The sequence below is a fragment of the Gymnoscopelus microlampas genome (assembly GCF_963454915.1).
Source record: "Gymnoscopelus microlampas genome assembly, chromosome: 4".
NCBI lineage: Eukaryota > Metazoa > Chordata > Actinopteri > Myctophiformes > Myctophidae > Gymnoscopelus > Gymnoscopelus microlampas.
Window position 1 is genome coordinate 35,733,974 of NC_139941.1, and position 17,529 is coordinate 35,751,502.

Sequence of the window (17,529 nt, forward strand, 5' to 3'; positions counted from 1 at the left end):
CTTATCAAGTGCACAGCACGATGCCATCCCCATAACATCGTTCTTTAAAGCCCTGATCCGTGAAGTCACTGAGTCATTATGAGGAGCCACACTCATACAGATTATACTATTCTGTCCAAGGTAGTCAGCATGCTCCCCAGCACACAAGGGAAGCAAGGCCAAATGATCAAAAGGAATTGGTAATAATAAGTAAGAATATATAACAAATTATAATATAATAACAAAGGATTGGCTTAATTTTCAACTAAAGGGTGTTTTTAGTTGAAAATACCACTTTTGTTGAGCAGCATGCCTGTGTGACAAATTTGCCTTTATGTTGATATTTTGACCAGCACATTGAATGTAAATATGTTACATGAATATTAGTCTCTTGAGACAGACAGTTGGCTGTTGGCTCACTCAATTATCAAATGCTTCTGTCGGACAGTCTGTACAACAGAAGCGCTGAAAATGCGAAGAAACTACAGCAGATGTTTGGCCACCCTTCCACTTCCGTTTCGTCTTTGTAGTCATGTAAATAAAACACAAAACAAATATTCCTAGTAGTTACTCTGACCCTCATATTGAACAGATTTGTGAATATTTTTAGGCTTGTCCACTCACCGTGGTAACGGACGGTCTTGCGCGGGACAGGGTTCCAGTTTAGACACAGTGAGCGCTCCCAGCCAATCACAAGCACCAGCAGCAGGACCTTTGTCCCACCCATGGCTCCCACACCTCCCATTCGCCGAGAGGCCTCAAGTGGCGTTGAGTGAAGGCCCGAGGAACCAGTAAGATGATCAGTAAGATGATCCAAGGGGCTGAGAGAGAGCGCACAACCTCCAACGCACAACCTATCAAAGAAACAGAAGAAAAGTTTAAAGATATATTAAGAAAATATGTGTGTGTGTGTGTGTGTGTGTGTGTGTGTGTGTGTGTGTGTGTGTGTGTGTGTGTGTGTGTGTGTGTGTGTGTGTGTGTGTGTGTGTGTGTGTTCATGCTCGTATGTGTGTGTGAGTGCTGAGAGCTCCTCTCTAGTGACATCACAAAAGCTCCTCAAAACAACTTCAGAGTACTCTAGTATGCAGGTTCAGTGACGGTTATTAAATCGGGCGAGACTGAGGGATCAAAGCTAATAGCCACTGACATCAATCTCAAAAGGGAAAATGAATGTCAAGGCAAGGACAGTCAGAGGTGATTGTGCCTACCTACAGTAATACAAATGCCTTATGGTTAAATGAACTTGTCAATAAAACAGTTATGGTGTGTATGACAGGAGACCAGACCACAGGATGATAGAAGCCTGGAAATATTGCAGGTGATGTGTCAATGCAGTGCACGCACGCGCACACACGCATATGCACACGTGCACACGCACACGCACACGCACACGCACACACACACACACACACACACACACACACACACACACACACACACACACACACACACACACACACACACACACACTTGCTTCCTCGCTGTGAGATTGCTACCCTGATGATACATGCTGACTGAAAATAACACATTGACTTTAAAATAGTATTTCTATTTTACAAAATACCTCCAGCTTCATCGGTAGTACCCTCCTCTATCTCTCTCCCTCTTCGCACCTCTATTCCCAAACATGCTCAAATCCTTGGTAGTTTTGAGGTACAGTATGCACCACATTTGAGTGGTGGGAAAGACTAGAAAACTAGAAAAGGCACTATATAAATGCAGTCCATTTAACATAAAGGGAGGCCCCCTTTATTTACCCCAAGGGGGCCTGGCAAGGCTGCCCCACAGAAGAACAAATCTCCCGAAAGAATTGAGGGTAAATAAATAAACAAGTACTACATACAGCTAGGGAAAAGATGAAAGAAGAAAAAAGAAAAACAACATGGCTCCCAGATCATTGCAAGCCGCAAGCTGTTAAATGAGCGAGCTTAAATGTTGGGTCTGGGTGAAGGCTTTCCACGGCTCAAAGCTTCGAGGCTCCTGACTCGCAGGCTTTATTGGATCGATGAGAGGGGCCTGCTGGTCAATGCTGACTGAACCAAACACAGATTGAACGCATGGGGAGAGAGGGAGCGAGGGAGATGCAGAGAAGGGGACTAGAAAGAGAGAGAGAGAGAGAGAGAGAGAGAGAGAGAGAGAGAGAGAGAGAGAGAGAGAGAGAGAGAGAGAGAGATATGGAAAGAGAGGGAGAGGGAGATTGATAAGGCAATATGTAGAGAATGAGAGAGAAACATAACAGAGAGACAGGGTGACAGACAGACAGACAGACAGACAGACAGATGCAAAGAAACGTATTTTTCTTTTTCTCCATCTCTCTCTCAGTCTCTCTGCTCTTTGCCCTGAGGTGTAGCAGTGGAGTGGGAAAGCAGGATTAAGTGGAGAGGCAGCATATCAACGCTGGAGGAGGAGGAGAAGAGAGACAGGGTGGCGGGGTGTGTGGAGAGAGAAGGGGGGAGGAGGAGGAGGGGGAGAAGCAAAGGGTAGAGGGAGAGGAAGAAAAAGGAGCAGACGGAGAGACACAGAGGAGGATGGAGGAGAAGGGGACAGTGTCTGTTCTGATCATCTTCTCACACCCCCATCTCTTTTCTTTATAGTAATATTCTTGAGTTGTGAAGTAACTTAGCACAAAGTACTGCACTTAAGTAAAATTCTGAGGGATTTTTGAGTGGTGCCAACCACTCCTATATCTGACTTTGTCCGTGTGTCCGTATGTCCAATAAACAAACATTGATGACAACACGGATGATGACAATACGAGGCACCACTCTCTTCACACAGGGTGTGATTTTTTACTTTACTTGAGTATTTCCAATTTTCAATACTTTTACTTCTACTCCACTACATCTCAGAGGCAAATATTGTACTTTTACTCCACTACAATTATTTGAAAAATGTAGTTACTTGTTACTTTGCAGATATAAATTAAAAACATACATTAACCACTTCAGCCTTATTTTATACATAGGATATTTGAAAATAGCCAATTTACAAGCTCACAACGCGATGTGACACGTTGCAAGCTTGTAGATCTGCTATTTTCATACATTTTAGTACTTTTTAGTATTTAGTATTCTTGTGCTATGGCATTGCTACTTTACTTAAGCAAAATGTCTGAGCACCTCTTCCACCACTGGTAATATTTAAACTCCCTCTCTCATTATTTCTCTCTTGCTACTAATTCTTCCTTTACCCTTTCTCTCAAATCTCTCTCATACCAGATATCAATCTATGCTTCCATCTCATCTCCTCCAATGCCCCCTTTCCTCTCCCGTCTTTTATTCTACTGGTAGGGTCTCTTGTATGCCTGCCGGGCATATCAAATCACCTTTTAACGATTAGTGTTGTTTTCTCTGGCCGTGTGCTGATGGTGTTTAGCTAATGAGACGGGACAGGCCAGTCTAATAACATCACAGCCTTCCTACAATGGACAGCGCATTAACACACACAGACAGAGAAATAGGGCACATTTTCTGATTATAGTGCCTGGATGGTGTGTGTCACTTTGTGTTAGCGGGTGCGTGGGTGGATTTTTGTGTGTGCATGTTTATTTGACATGTGTGAATTTACAGGTGTGTGGAGGCGTCTGTGGGTGCACGTTTGATGCAATTTGTATGGGATTTGTGTCTCGATCTCTGTGTTTTAATTATGTGCCAGACACCTGAACGTGTTTTTCTGCGCCGGTGATTATGCATGTGTGTGTGTGTGTGTGTGTGTGTGTGTGTGTGTGTGTGTGTGTGTGTGTGTGTGTGTGTGTGTGTGTGCACGCGTGTGTGTGCACGCGTGTGTTTATTTTTGTGCATCTGGAGTTGAGCCCAGTCCCTGAGGAGAAGACAAAGATGTTTCTTGTGAATATGTGGTTGTCGAAAGAGAGAGAGGAGGAATATAGAGGAGACACAATCCAGAATTCTCACACCACTGTCTCCTTCCCTCGCCAGCTCTCTCTCTCTCTTTCTCTCTCTCTCTCTCTCCCTCTCTCTCTCTCCCCCTTCCACTCCATCTACTGCTGTCCTCTTAATGCCCTTCTTTGTCACACCGCCCCTTTCCTGACAATCATTTCCTGACTTCCTGATCTGCTGACATATACACACGAGAGAGAGAGAGAGAGAGAGAGAGAGAGAGAGAGAGAGAGAGAGAGAGAGAGAGAGAGAGAGAGAGAGAGAGAGAGAGAGAGAGAGGACTCATCCACAGACCCGATCCTATCTAGTCTATCCTTCCTTCCGGGCATTGTCTGACCTTTGACCCGGCCTGATCCTCTACAGAGGTCAGTGGGGCGTAGGGGTCAGGAGACAACAAGGGTTGGGGGGTGTTACAGTTGTCTGTATGACACACTCCCATAGCCATTAACACTCCCAGACCCTCCCTCCCTCCCTCACTTCCCCTCCCCTCCTCATGTGAGCAAAGTAAACACAGAAGCAGTCAGCCCACTTCCTTCCTTCCTGCTTTCCCCTGCACCCTGATTCCATCCCTCTATCACCCTTCTCTAACCCTCCCCTCCCGCTCACCAATGGCTCTCTTTATGGCTCTGGTAGCAAAGTTTACTCAAACACTCACGCACACACAGATGTGTATACAAACAGAGACTCGCACGTAGGTACAAAACAAACGCAAAGGCTGCTGTTTCACCTCTGCACAAAGGGTTAATGAAAGTACGTCCACAGTCACACTGTGTGGAGTCAAGACCAGAGTGGTTTCGATTACTTTCGTGACGAGTTCCATACTCCCTGTCCACCCAAGTGCAAGACACACACGGACAGTCATGGTGCACACACACACACACACACACACACACACACACACACACACACACACACACGTTAGAAGGACGAAAAAACTACACGAAAACAAAAGGGTCAGAAAAGGAAGGGGTTTACTTCACTATAGGGGGAGGGTTTGCGTTTAGAACTTTGTTGTTGTTGTCGTCGTTCGTGTCAGGCAGAGAGAGAGAGAGTTGTTTTTCTAAAGAGGACAGTGGGGCAGCCAACTCCCCTGAGTGTTTTTGTTTTGTTTCTACTGAGACAGACAGTAAGAAAAAAAAGGAGAATTCTCTGGTGGCTTTCCATCCAACAGGCCAGCAGGGGTTCCAAAGAGAGATACACATCACATGGTTCTAAATGGAATGTGTCATTCTTTTCTCCAAATATTTTCCACATGCTGTGTTTTCCCAGGTAGTTTTGTAGGGAGGAATCTTTATTAGGAGGTCTAAATGGTAAATATTCACAAAGAAAATGTTGGTTTCTTCAAGTGACGTGTCTACCAATTGCAAAGGAATAGATCTATGCATGCAAAATATATGTTTTGTTTGATGTGAAATAGACTGTCACTGGAATATTATTGATGTCGACAGACTAAAGCTCAATTCATACTTTGTCACACGAAGGAGCATAAATTAGGAATAATGTAATCTTTTTTTTTTAAATAAAGGTGATAACCAAATAAATGAATTAATAGGATTATTTATTAGTTAAGTTTATTTGGAGCCTGGCTGGTGTATTTTCTGTTCCTATTATCCACAGAAACAACATGTCATCACTCCACCTACATGTATCCTTTTTCTATCAACACCTCCACCACCTTAATTCTCCAATGCTGAGTTGAGTTGAGTGCCATTATCTCCCTATAAACTAAGCCAAACTATACAACTCAGTTTCTACAGTATTCACACATCGGATTACTCCCTAACATGACATGTAGTTGTTTAAAGAATGGGTACAGTATGTCGCATATGGTCTCTACAGATGGTGCTATTCTGGGTCTTTGTTTTGTAGCATGCTTGTTTCAGCCAAAGACAGCAAATTTGCTCAAAGAAATAGCTTCATACATTTTGCTCAACACCGTTTTGTGTTTGTGCACAGCAGTACACAAGAGTACAAAGGACCAAAATAGAAACAAGCCATAGTGCTTTCTTGGGGTTTAAAATCCTCTTAACAGACCTTGTATTGAACTGTACTTCCCTGTGCTTGTCTTTGCAAACTGTTGATAAAGTCTTCAATCAATCAATATTCAATCACCTATACAACTATCCTGCATAGTACAGGATAGTTTAAAGGTGTATACTTTTGTATACTGTTGTTCTTTATTGATGGCGCTTCTTACCTTTGTATTGCTGTATACTTTCCTTACTCTGTATCTGAAACTTTGCAACTCTAACTGCTGTGCTGCCTCTGGGTGAAATCCCCCCCCTGGGACCAATAAAGGTATCTATGATTTTATATACAAGAAATCTGAGTATCAAAAGTTTTAAAGTTTGGGCAACAATCCTCTTAATCTGGTTTTGAATATATGAATATAATATATGAATATAATATCGAAGGGATGATCTCTTCATAGGGTTCTTTGTTCAGCCTCAGAGCGCACCAACATTGAAATCGTGAAGATAAAGTAAATTACCGGTTTCCTTCAAAACAGCATAAGGCTTTGGGGATAGAATACAATAATCTGCACTTCTCCACATACTCCAAAGCCACCTCAAACATGCAGCAGTGCATAGGTCCGCTTAGAATTGCACTTCGTCTTATTCAATCCCTATTCACTTATTCAGATCTACGTCTGCTCACTCTATTCAAAGCTTCAAGGTTGAACCATACACACAACACCTTCACTGCACCTCTCAGCTGAACCCTTGACACTCCCAAATTTAATCTATTTTTAATGAGAGTGTGGAGCTAATGAAGGCTTGTTACAGGTGCACTGCCCCAGGAGGTCATAATGGGCATAATAGGGTAACACGCACGCACACACGCACACGCGCGCACACACGCACACGCACACGCACACACACACACACACACACACACACACACACACACACACACACACACACACACACACGTGAAATGCATTTGCAATTTTGCACACAGCGTTTGATCGTGTGATTTACAAGTTCTCAGGAGTAACAAATTGGCGCCCAGGTCACATGTCTAATGACAGACATTTCAGCTAGAAAGTTATGCAGCATGTCTACTTAAAATTCACCACTATCACACACTGACACACACATATCTATATTAATTCAGTGGTGATGACTCCACACAAGCACATGCACGTGCGTTATAGCCAACCTCCTTTTTGCTTCCAAGCTAACATTAAGTTCCCTATGTGGAAAGATAGAATGAGTCCTTGCTCTGAAGAAGTGGCTATTTATTATCCAGGAATGATCTAAGTAGTAAACAAAACAAGTGATCAGCCAAGCAACTATGTTTAACAGGTTCTACCGTGAATCACTGGAGATAAAGAACAGATAATTATAATCCTTTTTGGAGAGAGCAGACTATGAAGAAACAAACATAATTCTTGGTCTGCTTCACTTTCTAACACTCTTTCCAACAACCCATGTTAAAGGGCATTACCACCCATATACCTCCTACAGTAGCATATCACTACGGTATGTGTACTGTAGATTTGTACAGTATGTGTTATCAGCATGTGTTTGTTTGTCCGTGTGGTCGTTGAGTGTGCATGCTTGTTTTTATGAATGCATGTATGTATGTATGTATGTATGTATGTATGTATGTATGTACGGTATGTGTGTGTGTGTGTGTGTGTGTGTATGCGTGTGCGCGCACGCGCGTGCGTGCGTGTACTTATCATGTGTGCATGTGAGGAGAAGATATAATGACTCTATTAGGGAGATTAATGTATAACACTTGTGCGTGCGCCCGTCTTGTATGATTGTTGCTATGATTGTGTGCTGTACCATGTCGTGCAACCCAAGCATTCGTTTTTTCATGCACCAACAAAACCAAAGCCTCCTCTGCCTCCACCTCCACACCAAAAAAAAACCTCTGCTCTCTGCTTAATTCCAACATCCATCCAACATTTGGCGTCTGTCATCGGTTTTTCACGCCTCAAAGCACAAAACACTCACCCACACATTTGCGTACGATTATCAACAATCAGCAGCTAACTCACTATGTGAGCAGAAGTCACAGGATTCAGCCAAGTCAATGCCAATCGATTTTACTCTCACATGGTGATTGGCATTTAATTCCCACCCACCTTTAACCCACAGCCCCTCAATACAACACCCCCTGCCTTCCACTCCAAGCACCACCCATCAGCTCCAGATTTTTCTTCAGCCTTCTCTGGGAGACCCTGTGGCCCTCACATCTTTCTTACATCCCCGTTCCGCTCCTCTCTCCGCCTCACCCACTCTCACTTATTGTCATCCATTGTTGTATCTACCACCCTTCTCTTGTTCTCTGCCTCTCCATATCTCTTTTTCTTTTCATCATTAGAATTGATTTATGCTCAGTTGCACACGGTGTTTCAGACCGAAAACTGCAGATGTGCAAGCTCACAACCGTGTCACATAATATTGGCTATTTTCGGTACGCCATACGTTGTGCAACCAAGTATAAATCAGTATATCCCCCACCCCCCCCAGTTCGCCTCTCAAATAACCCTCCTCTCCTCTCTCTAACAGTTAGAGAGAGGAGAGGAGGGTTATTTGAGTTAGAGTCTAACTCGTCTTTCACCCTCCCTGACACAATTTCTTCTTTCACCCATGCTGTATCACAGTATCATCTCCCTGTCCATATCTTCTACCATCCTTTCATCCCTTCTAAAACTCTCCCTCTCCCCTTCATCCGTACGACTCTCACCCCCCCCTTCCCCTCCTCTCCCTCGCTCTCTACTCCATGTCACACTCTGCTGGTCAGGCGTGGCCAGGCTGATAATTCTTGTCATCGTGGCTCTGATCTCTCCCACCGCCGGCCCCGCGGCCAGGGGCGCTGCAGCTGATTACAGATAAAAATGGATCTGATTCCGCCGTGTCTGACTGTGGGCCAAACACCTGTTCCAGACCGGTGTAAACGATAGAAGAGCCAGCCCGGGCCAGAGAAGATAAGACGAGGTGAAATTGGAGAGAGAGATTGTCATTTTTGGAGTTAATCAGATTGGGGGCTGTCTGTCTGGCCTGCTGTCCGCCTGGTTGTCTGCCATATGGTGGATACATGTGCAGGAGGAGTGGATCTGTATTTCCCCATGCGTGGTGATGATAGTGGTCTTCTGGATCCACATGTGCCCCCAAGCTGACTTTTAATCAAATCCCGGCCGTGTCTATCCTTTTATGTGCCTCCCCGAGTCCCCGTACAACTGTCTGATTCAGTGGTTCTCAACCAGTGGTCCGGGGACCACCAGTGGTCCTTGAGGGTGTTCCAAGTGGTCCCCAGCTAAATGATGGAGAGTTGGTAACCAAATGGACCCTTATAGATCTTTAACTCTTGAGAGTGTAAAATGAATTAATTTTACACTCTCAAGAGTTAAATTATTGTTAAACATCTGCATTTATTTAATCAAAGAATTGTTATTTTGATCAATGTTTGCCTGTTATTATCTCTCCTATGGTACCACATCAATACAGCATGGAATTGTGGACAAAATCGTATCCAACGATAACAAAATATTCTTGGGTCTGAGAAGCAAAATCTCATCAAATGGTGGTCTGTGGCTCAAATGCCGAATAAAGAATAGCCCTTGATATGAAAAGGGTTGAAAAGCAGTGCCGTGGCCTCCAGGGGGCACCAAGGAGGCCAATTGAAAAGGAGAGGATAAAAAGAAAAAACGAAGAGAAAGAAATGCCGAATTATTGCCATTTTTCCACCAAAATAACTAAAATAGCTGTTCTACAAGCCGTGAGCTTGCAGAACAGCTAATTTTGTTGTTATTGAAAGCCATTTATTTCACATTAGGAGGGGCCGTAGCCAGAGGCTATGGCTAATTGTGGGTCCATGGAGTTATTTCAGACAGTGTGGTAATGCTACATGATGAGATGTTTAGAGCAGTGCTTCTCAATCTCAACCTTTTCTGGATCATTGCCCACTTGAAAATCTCAAAAGTGTTCATGGCTCACCCATCTGACCACTTTACACACTTAAGTGGTCAGAAGGAAGCCTTTTCAGAGAAAGTTTGTTTTAATGATCAATCAATCGATTGTATTCCGGCTTGGATCAATGGAATTGACGTACTGTAGTATACTTTAAGTTACTAGTAGTTTAAAACCTTGAAACCTTGGATGTTCTTTTACATGCATTTGTTTATATTAATGTTATATTATCAATAAAATCTTAATGTATAGTCAATTATTTGGGGGCCTCATATCTATAATCATATAATATTGTATAATATATTGTATGTTAAATCGTGTACAGTGTATTGTTGCCAATCTCTATATGGGCTCTATATGTATTTATATTATTATTTCCTTATTTGCTGAATATGTCTGTTGGTTTTCACATTGTGAGTTTGTAGATTGGGTGTTTTTCACGAAGAGGTGTGGTGTAGAGGGAAAAAGGACAGGGCCCAGCATAGACCCCTTTGGGACTCCGGTCAATATATGTATATAGGGTTTAAAGTGGTTACGTCACCAAGGCAAACTCCCGGCTACTGTGAATGTATCTGGCAGCTCAAATAGATTCGGCTTATGAAAGACTGCTGCAAATAGTGAAACAAGCACACTTCCCTCCACTGTATAACCTAGTTCATTTTCCCTTTCATATCAGTGTATTTAGCATCTGTTAACAACAGTGTTGGGATAGTTACTAAAACATAGTAATATGTTACTTATTACATATTACTTGTTTAAAAAGTAATGTAGTTACTTTACTTATTACTCCCTGCCAAAAGTACCTAGTTACTTATTACTTTAGTTACTTTTTTTTTCTCGCCCCCAGTAATTTGCATCCTTTCTCCCCAAAAGTCTAACTTTGCATTTTCAACATTAGCAGTTGTTTTTTTTCTCTTTTCTGCAGCCTACATTGTAAAATCCTCATTGTACACTCATTTGAATTATATTAACACTAAGACTTTTACAGTGTATGAATTCATAACTTACAGACTAAATGAAAACCATTTGACGACTATGAATTGAATACTAAGGACCTCAATGGAAACAAGTATTTTAAATGTATTTAATGTATTTTTTGCCTAATAAAATATTCAAATTCAAACACCTGGGCTCAAACAGATAATGACTCATCATGAGACACAATCTTTGAACAACTTCTGTTGTTTATTAAAGCTCCAAACATAAACTAAACAAACATAGATAAAAACATCTTCATAAACTGCTATATTTCTTTGTAAACAAAATGTATTCTAATAAAATACAAAAATAAAAATGCTCCCATAGCAACACATATCATCGTGGGCTAGGCCTATGTACTAGGTTAAACAAAACAGTTAAACAACAAAACCTCTTCATAAAGTGCTTCATTTCTTTGTAAACAAAATTAATTCTAATAAAATAAAAAGGCTCCCATAGCAACACATATCATCGTGGTTCGTGGGTGTAGGAAATGTAAACTTCAAAACAATCAATCTGACTGACTGATATTTAGTGCATCATTCAGGACACAAAAAAACATATCAGGAAAATAAATCAAAAGTGTGTTCCACTTGACCACTTCATAGCAGCCTACAGCTAGGCCTATGGACTAGGCCTACGGTTAAGTGGGCATTGGACAATATGCTGGTGGACCCACTTACAGCCAGCCTCTCAAAAACCTTTTATTTGACAGCAACCAACTAAACAACAAAACCTCTTCATAAAGTGCTTAATTTCTTTGTAAACAAATGTATTCTAATATATATATATATATATATAGAAAATAGCCGACCTACAAGCTTACGGCGCATCTTCATCGGTTAACAAGTCGCTTATAATAAGCAGACATGGCAACACTGTTTGATCCGGTTTAAGGGCGGCCCGCCCTTCCGCAGCTGATAATAATTCACACAGACATGAGCGCAACGTTTCCGTATCCGCTCTAGACCGGATCAGCAAGCAGCCTGCATAGCAACTCGATCCCAACCAGTCTACCATTATATCAATGGATCAAATAAACACACTCAAACCCAGAGTACCACCGAGGCTCGTGAAAAAAAGTAATAAGTTACTTTTTGAAAAAAAGTAAAGGTAATATTATTACTCAAAACGTGAAAGTAATTAGTTACGTTACTAGTTACTGGGAAAAGGTAATAATATTACTTTAAGTTACATATTACTTTAGTTACTTCCCAACACTGGTTAACAAGCGGGCCACGCCAAATAATGAGCCCATGAACAAACACACTAAAACAAAGAACTTGCACTGTCTCCCATTTGTTCCCGCTGCCAAGAATCATCTGGTACACAGTCAAACCCACAGTAAAATGTACAGTATCCATTTGTAACTGAGAGCATATAACTGTAACCAAGTGGAACCATTTGGTTACATTCGTACGCTCTCCATTGACACCCGGGAATCTATAGTGTAGGTTCGAGGAGAGGGAAAGGTCAGAGTTCAACTCTATTTGACTCTCTTGACTCTTTAAACTCATATGGAGCCCATCTTCTCTCCCACACACACACACAAACTTGGCTGTTCAACAGAGCCGTGAGTACAGGATTTCATTGTAGTGGATTTCTCTACAGGCTGAATAAACTTGAACTGTCTCATGCTCTCTCATGCTCTCTCTCTCTCTCTCATGCTCTCTCATGCTCTCTCTCTCTCTCTCTCTCTCTCTCTCTCTCTCTCTCTCTCTCTCTCTCTCTCTCTCTCTCTCTCTCTCTCTCTCTCTCTCTCTCTCTCTCTCTCTCTCTCTCTCTCTCTCTCTCTCTCTCTCTCTCTCTCTCTCTCTCTCTCTCTCTCTCTCTCTCTCTCTCTCTCTCTCTCTCTCTCTCTCTCTCTCTCTCTCTCTCTCTCGTTGCTGTCCAGTGGAAACCTCCTATGTCCAAAACTGTTATTTTTCAGGCTCTACAAGCTCAAAACAAAGCGCGTTTGAGCTTGTAGATCGGCTATTTTCGATACTTTTGCGTGGCACTGAAGTATGACAAAGTGGGGCATTCATGTACGAAAAAAACATAAAAAGTTAAAATATGGAGATAAGAATTTTCTGCCCAACAACAACAACAACGATATACCGTCGCGCACTCTGAGTCTTTCTAAAAATTATATATTTCTCGCTCTGTCTGTCTGTCTATCTGGATGTCTGTCGCTTTCTCACTGCCTCTCCCTCTCTCATTTTCTCTCTCTGACCTTGTGCTGTCAGTGCGGTGCGTGCTCACAGTGATGAGTGTGCACGAGTGCAGCGGGAGAGCTACAGAGGCACGGCCACTCTGCCCTGCATGCTTCCTTCCGCTGTGCCGTGCCCTGCTGGCCCCAGTGGATGCTAGGTTAGCTCCTGACCTGTCACCGTTGCACTCAGGGCAACGGTGTGTGTGTGTGTGTGTGTGTGTGTGTGTGTGTGTGTGTGTGTGTGTGTGTGTGTGTGTGCACGCGCGCAGGCTATTTATACACGGCTCAATAGGCCCCCGATGAAGGCAGTGGCTAATTAACACCACAATGTGAGCGTACACACACACACACACACACACACACACACACACACACACACGCACACACGCACACACACACACGCACACACAGATCCACATACGTGCAGTACTGCATTTGTCGCGTGTTGGCATCACTCGCAGCCACTAGCTCCTGATGATCAGTGAACCGGAAGTATGCAGTTAAAACACGTTATCACCTCAACAAACACACGATCACAGACATACTGACAGAGAAAGAACATCCACACACACACACACACACACACACACACACACACACACACACACACACACACACACACACACACACACACACACACACACACACACACACACACACACACACACACACACACACACACACACACAGTACTGCATATACAGTACTATATACTATAAAATTCCCCTTGCGCACTGATGCACTAATCAAGGCATGGCACAGCACTGCACAGTGCAACACACCACACCACAGAACAGCAACACAATACAACTCGACACGACAGAACCCAACACAGCATGGCACAATAGTTACCCCTGCTAGCAGCATCAGACAAACAGTGCAGACTGACAAACTTTCCTCTGTTGTATTTCAAAACCTCATTAAAACCATATTTGGCTCCACACTTTTCTTTGGCGTTGTGATCAGCACAGAGTAATGGAAAATGTCCATATCGCCGATTGCAGGCGCACGCCATATCTAACTTATTTTTAGGAAAACTACCTCTGGGGCATGTGAATCTTAAATACTTAGAAACACATGTGTTTCTAAGCGCGCGCACACACACACACACACACACACACACACACACACACACAAGCACAGAGTGTGCACATGTCCCTACAGCTTTGAGTGTATTTGTTTTTTCAAAACACTTACATGCTGCTACTAACAAACACACACACACACACACACACACACACACACACACACACACACACACACACACACACACACACACACACAGTTTGTTCTCGCTGTAATTATCTTTCCCTGTTTCTGTACTGGTGTAAAACACATGCGACAATACGCAGTCTACACCTCTCTAGAGTCCTATCCTCCCTTCTCTCTCTCCCATCTGTATGATTTAAAAATATGAAAGACACACACACAAGCTTTCTTTCTCTACTCTTTCAGTTGTTTTACACCAACTCATTTCTCTCCCTCTACTTTCTCAATATCCAATTACCCATCCCTCCATCTATATACTGTATATCCATCTACTGTATTTATTCATCAAAATTGTCTGTCTGTCCGTCCGTCCATCTAGCTATTACACTCTATAAAACCGAGTGTGTCAGACCGCCCACAAAGCTCCAGGGGTGGGGGGTTGAGGTTAATTGACCGGCAGCACTCTCGTTCCCATCTCCTCTTCCTCCTCTCCTCTATCTTTCTTCTCTTCTCTTTCTCCTGTTCTTTCAGCGCATGCTGTGCCCCAAGGGCATTGTGTGGAGCAACCGGCGGTGAGAAAGGTTACACCAACTGTAGCTGGTTCCTATAGACACAGCCCACACACAGCAGGAGGGCAGGCATGATGCTGCTGCTTAGGGCTAGATGTCTTATATGTGCTTATATGTGTGTACTGTATGTCACCCAGTCTCTGGCGTTCATAGTAACTGCAGAAAAACTAAGAAAGTACACGGTAGAATTCTTACAGATACACTTTTTTCATCCTCATTCTCAGTTTTCTCACCTTTGACATCCCAGATCAATTTAGAAGAATACAAAATAATATAGAATTACGGATTTTTATAATTTTGTATTGAAAAAAAAAGTATATATTTAACAACATATTTGTTAACAGTAGTTTCACTTATATATGTTGCAAATGACTAAACGTCTCTAAACGTTGCAACACACGCTCCATGTGGCATTTTCCTGTTTGCTTGCAGAGTGACTTGGCAGCGTCAATCATATTGCAAAAACTGTGCAGTGCCCTTCGACACTAGTTACTAGGGAAACAAGGACTGAAGTGTTCGAGAACTACATACAGAAATTGTTATTTATGCATGCAAAAGAGCAATACGTTGTTTTATCTATGAATTCCACTGAGTTACGCAATTGATAACGATTAATAAATCGATGAGTGGTCTCAGTCTGAAAAGGCAGTAACAAGTCTTTTAATTGATTGATTGATTGATTTCTTCCTTCCTTCCTTCCTTTCTTGTGCAAGAGCAGTAAAAGCTTGTGTTTCCCGAATCAAGAATTGTGTGACACTGTAGAATACTGTCATAGTGTCAATGCTTTGGTCCCATCTAGGTCTGGATTTACAAACATAGCTGTTGATGAAAAGTGAATACAATGAAAATGAAATAATAATAATAATATCTGGCAACATTTTGGGTAAAATGTATATATGTAGATACTACATGAAGCATACTGTACATGTTAACTGAAGCTGTACTGCTGCATAAGGGTCAAACAACCGGAAGGCAAAGGAAAAGGTGCAATGATAGCCAGAATGTCAGAGGAAAAAGGGGTTGTAAATATAAAATCATCATTTACAAATCAGGTTCACCTCAGGCTACCTGGAAAAATCTAGGCGCTTGGGAAATGAGTGGGAGATGACCTCCCACACCTCAGTGACAGCCGGAGGCACTTATTCTTTAACTGGTCCAATGCAGGTACTCAGCGGTCAACAGTAGGTTTGCACAGGTTTTTAAAACAAAAAAATCAGAATCCAGCATCCTGTAAAGCCACACCAATTGTATTACTACACAGAAAAATCCTGATTTATCCATTTACAAATCTGACAGTATACAAATTGTAAACTCTCAGAGTTAACTTAATACAGTTTTCTTTTTACTGTGTAATAGCTCTTTCATATTATCTGTTTTGTGAGAGAATTTCACAATAATTAGAATGATCACATTCTACAACAGTTAAACACATCTTTCTCCTGACCTCAAAAACTGTATATTCATTTAACCACTTAAACCCTAGCCTCGTTCCCAGCCATACTCATCTGCGCAGAGAAAAGCCTGGTCACGACCTCATGCAGAGAGTGTCTATAGGGGGCGACTTCCGTCGTACATATCTCCCCCGGAAACAATCGACCAATCACAACACTTGTTTCATTCACGGAGAATGTAAACAGATTTGTGAAGTGTCAACGTCATTTCCTTGGGCGGTACTTCCGCCAAATTCCGGTACTTCCGTTTAGACACTCAACCGGGCAGCTAGGTCTTGCCCAGGGTGCTTAAACCTTATAAACTTAGTTGACCAGGGTCCCCCACCCTTGGCACCCTCTTTGTTTCCCTCTACATAATTCAATTTCAATTCAATTACATTTTCTTAAAGTGCCAAATCATAAAAAGTTGTCTCAAGAGACTTTACATATAGAGCAGATACTTGACTTGTCCCCCCCCATGTTGAGCAAGCATTTTTGCGACAGTGGTAAGGAACCCCCCCCCCCCCCCTACACAAAATCTCTTTGCCCAATATAAGCGATCGCATCATGTTGCGACGTGTTGAGCTCCTAGATTTGCTATTTTCACCAAATGTTCACCTATTTTCGCAGAATGTTCTTATTACGAAATGCCCAGAATAGGGAGGCTAGGATTCAAGTGGTTAAGCATCAGTAGGAACTCCGTAGAAGACAATGGTTGTCCTGGGGACAGTGGGGTGACTAACTACCCAGTTTGCCACTGGCTGCAGGATGTCAAGAATCCCCTTTCTGAAAAATAAACAACAAATATCATCTTGGTCGGTAAAAAAATAATCGCTGGCCATCAGCTAAAAACACACCCTGAAATATCGACAGAAGAGAGGCTATGACGGAGAGAGCTAGAAAAGAAAAAGAAAGTGGTCAGGTGAAAATTGAGAGTGAAAAGTGAGCAGTGCAGCAAACCCCAGCTCGCAGCCCCCCCCCCCAGTCCTATCAGGGGTCTGATTAGGGGCCATTAGGAGTAGAAACATAATACCTGGGGCCCAGCGAGAGGCCCCCAATCTCCTCTCTCAGCTCTACATTACTGTAACAGCCTGCCTGCTCGAACTCTGTCCAACACATAGCTAGATCAATACAGCTGAGAGGACAGGAGGAGTGGAGCAGGAGAGATGGAGAGGAGGAGGAGGAGAGAGGGGTAGGGGGAGAGAGGTGGAGAAGGCCCAGGTTTACGGGAAGATAAGCTGGGGATCGATAGAGGCAAGGACTGCTGCTGCGTGGCTCACACTGAGGGGAGAGGATGGAGAGAGATAGAGAGAGTAGAGGATAGAGAGGTAGAGGGTGTGAAGGATG

General features: G+C 42.8%; 1 protein-coding gene across 4 annotated transcripts in view; it reads right to left on the reverse strand.

The window, feature by feature from the left end:
* sema4c (sema domain, immunoglobulin domain (Ig), transmembrane domain (TM) and short cytoplasmic domain, (semaphorin) 4C) overlaps window positions 1-17,529 on the reverse strand; it is a 106,966-nt gene that overhangs the window by 46,195 nt on the left and 43,242 nt on the right. For all 4 annotated transcript variants that reach the window (XR_014600585.1, XR_014600586.1, XR_014600587.1 and 1 more), the window contains exon 2: window positions 604-833. Coding sequence is in view for 1 of the 4 variants with exons in the window: in XM_084054269.1 (XP_083910395.1) it covers window positions 604-724 (121 nt within the window). In the remaining 3 variants the exon portion in view is untranslated. The remainder of the gene's footprint in view (window positions 1-603; window positions 834-17,529) is intronic.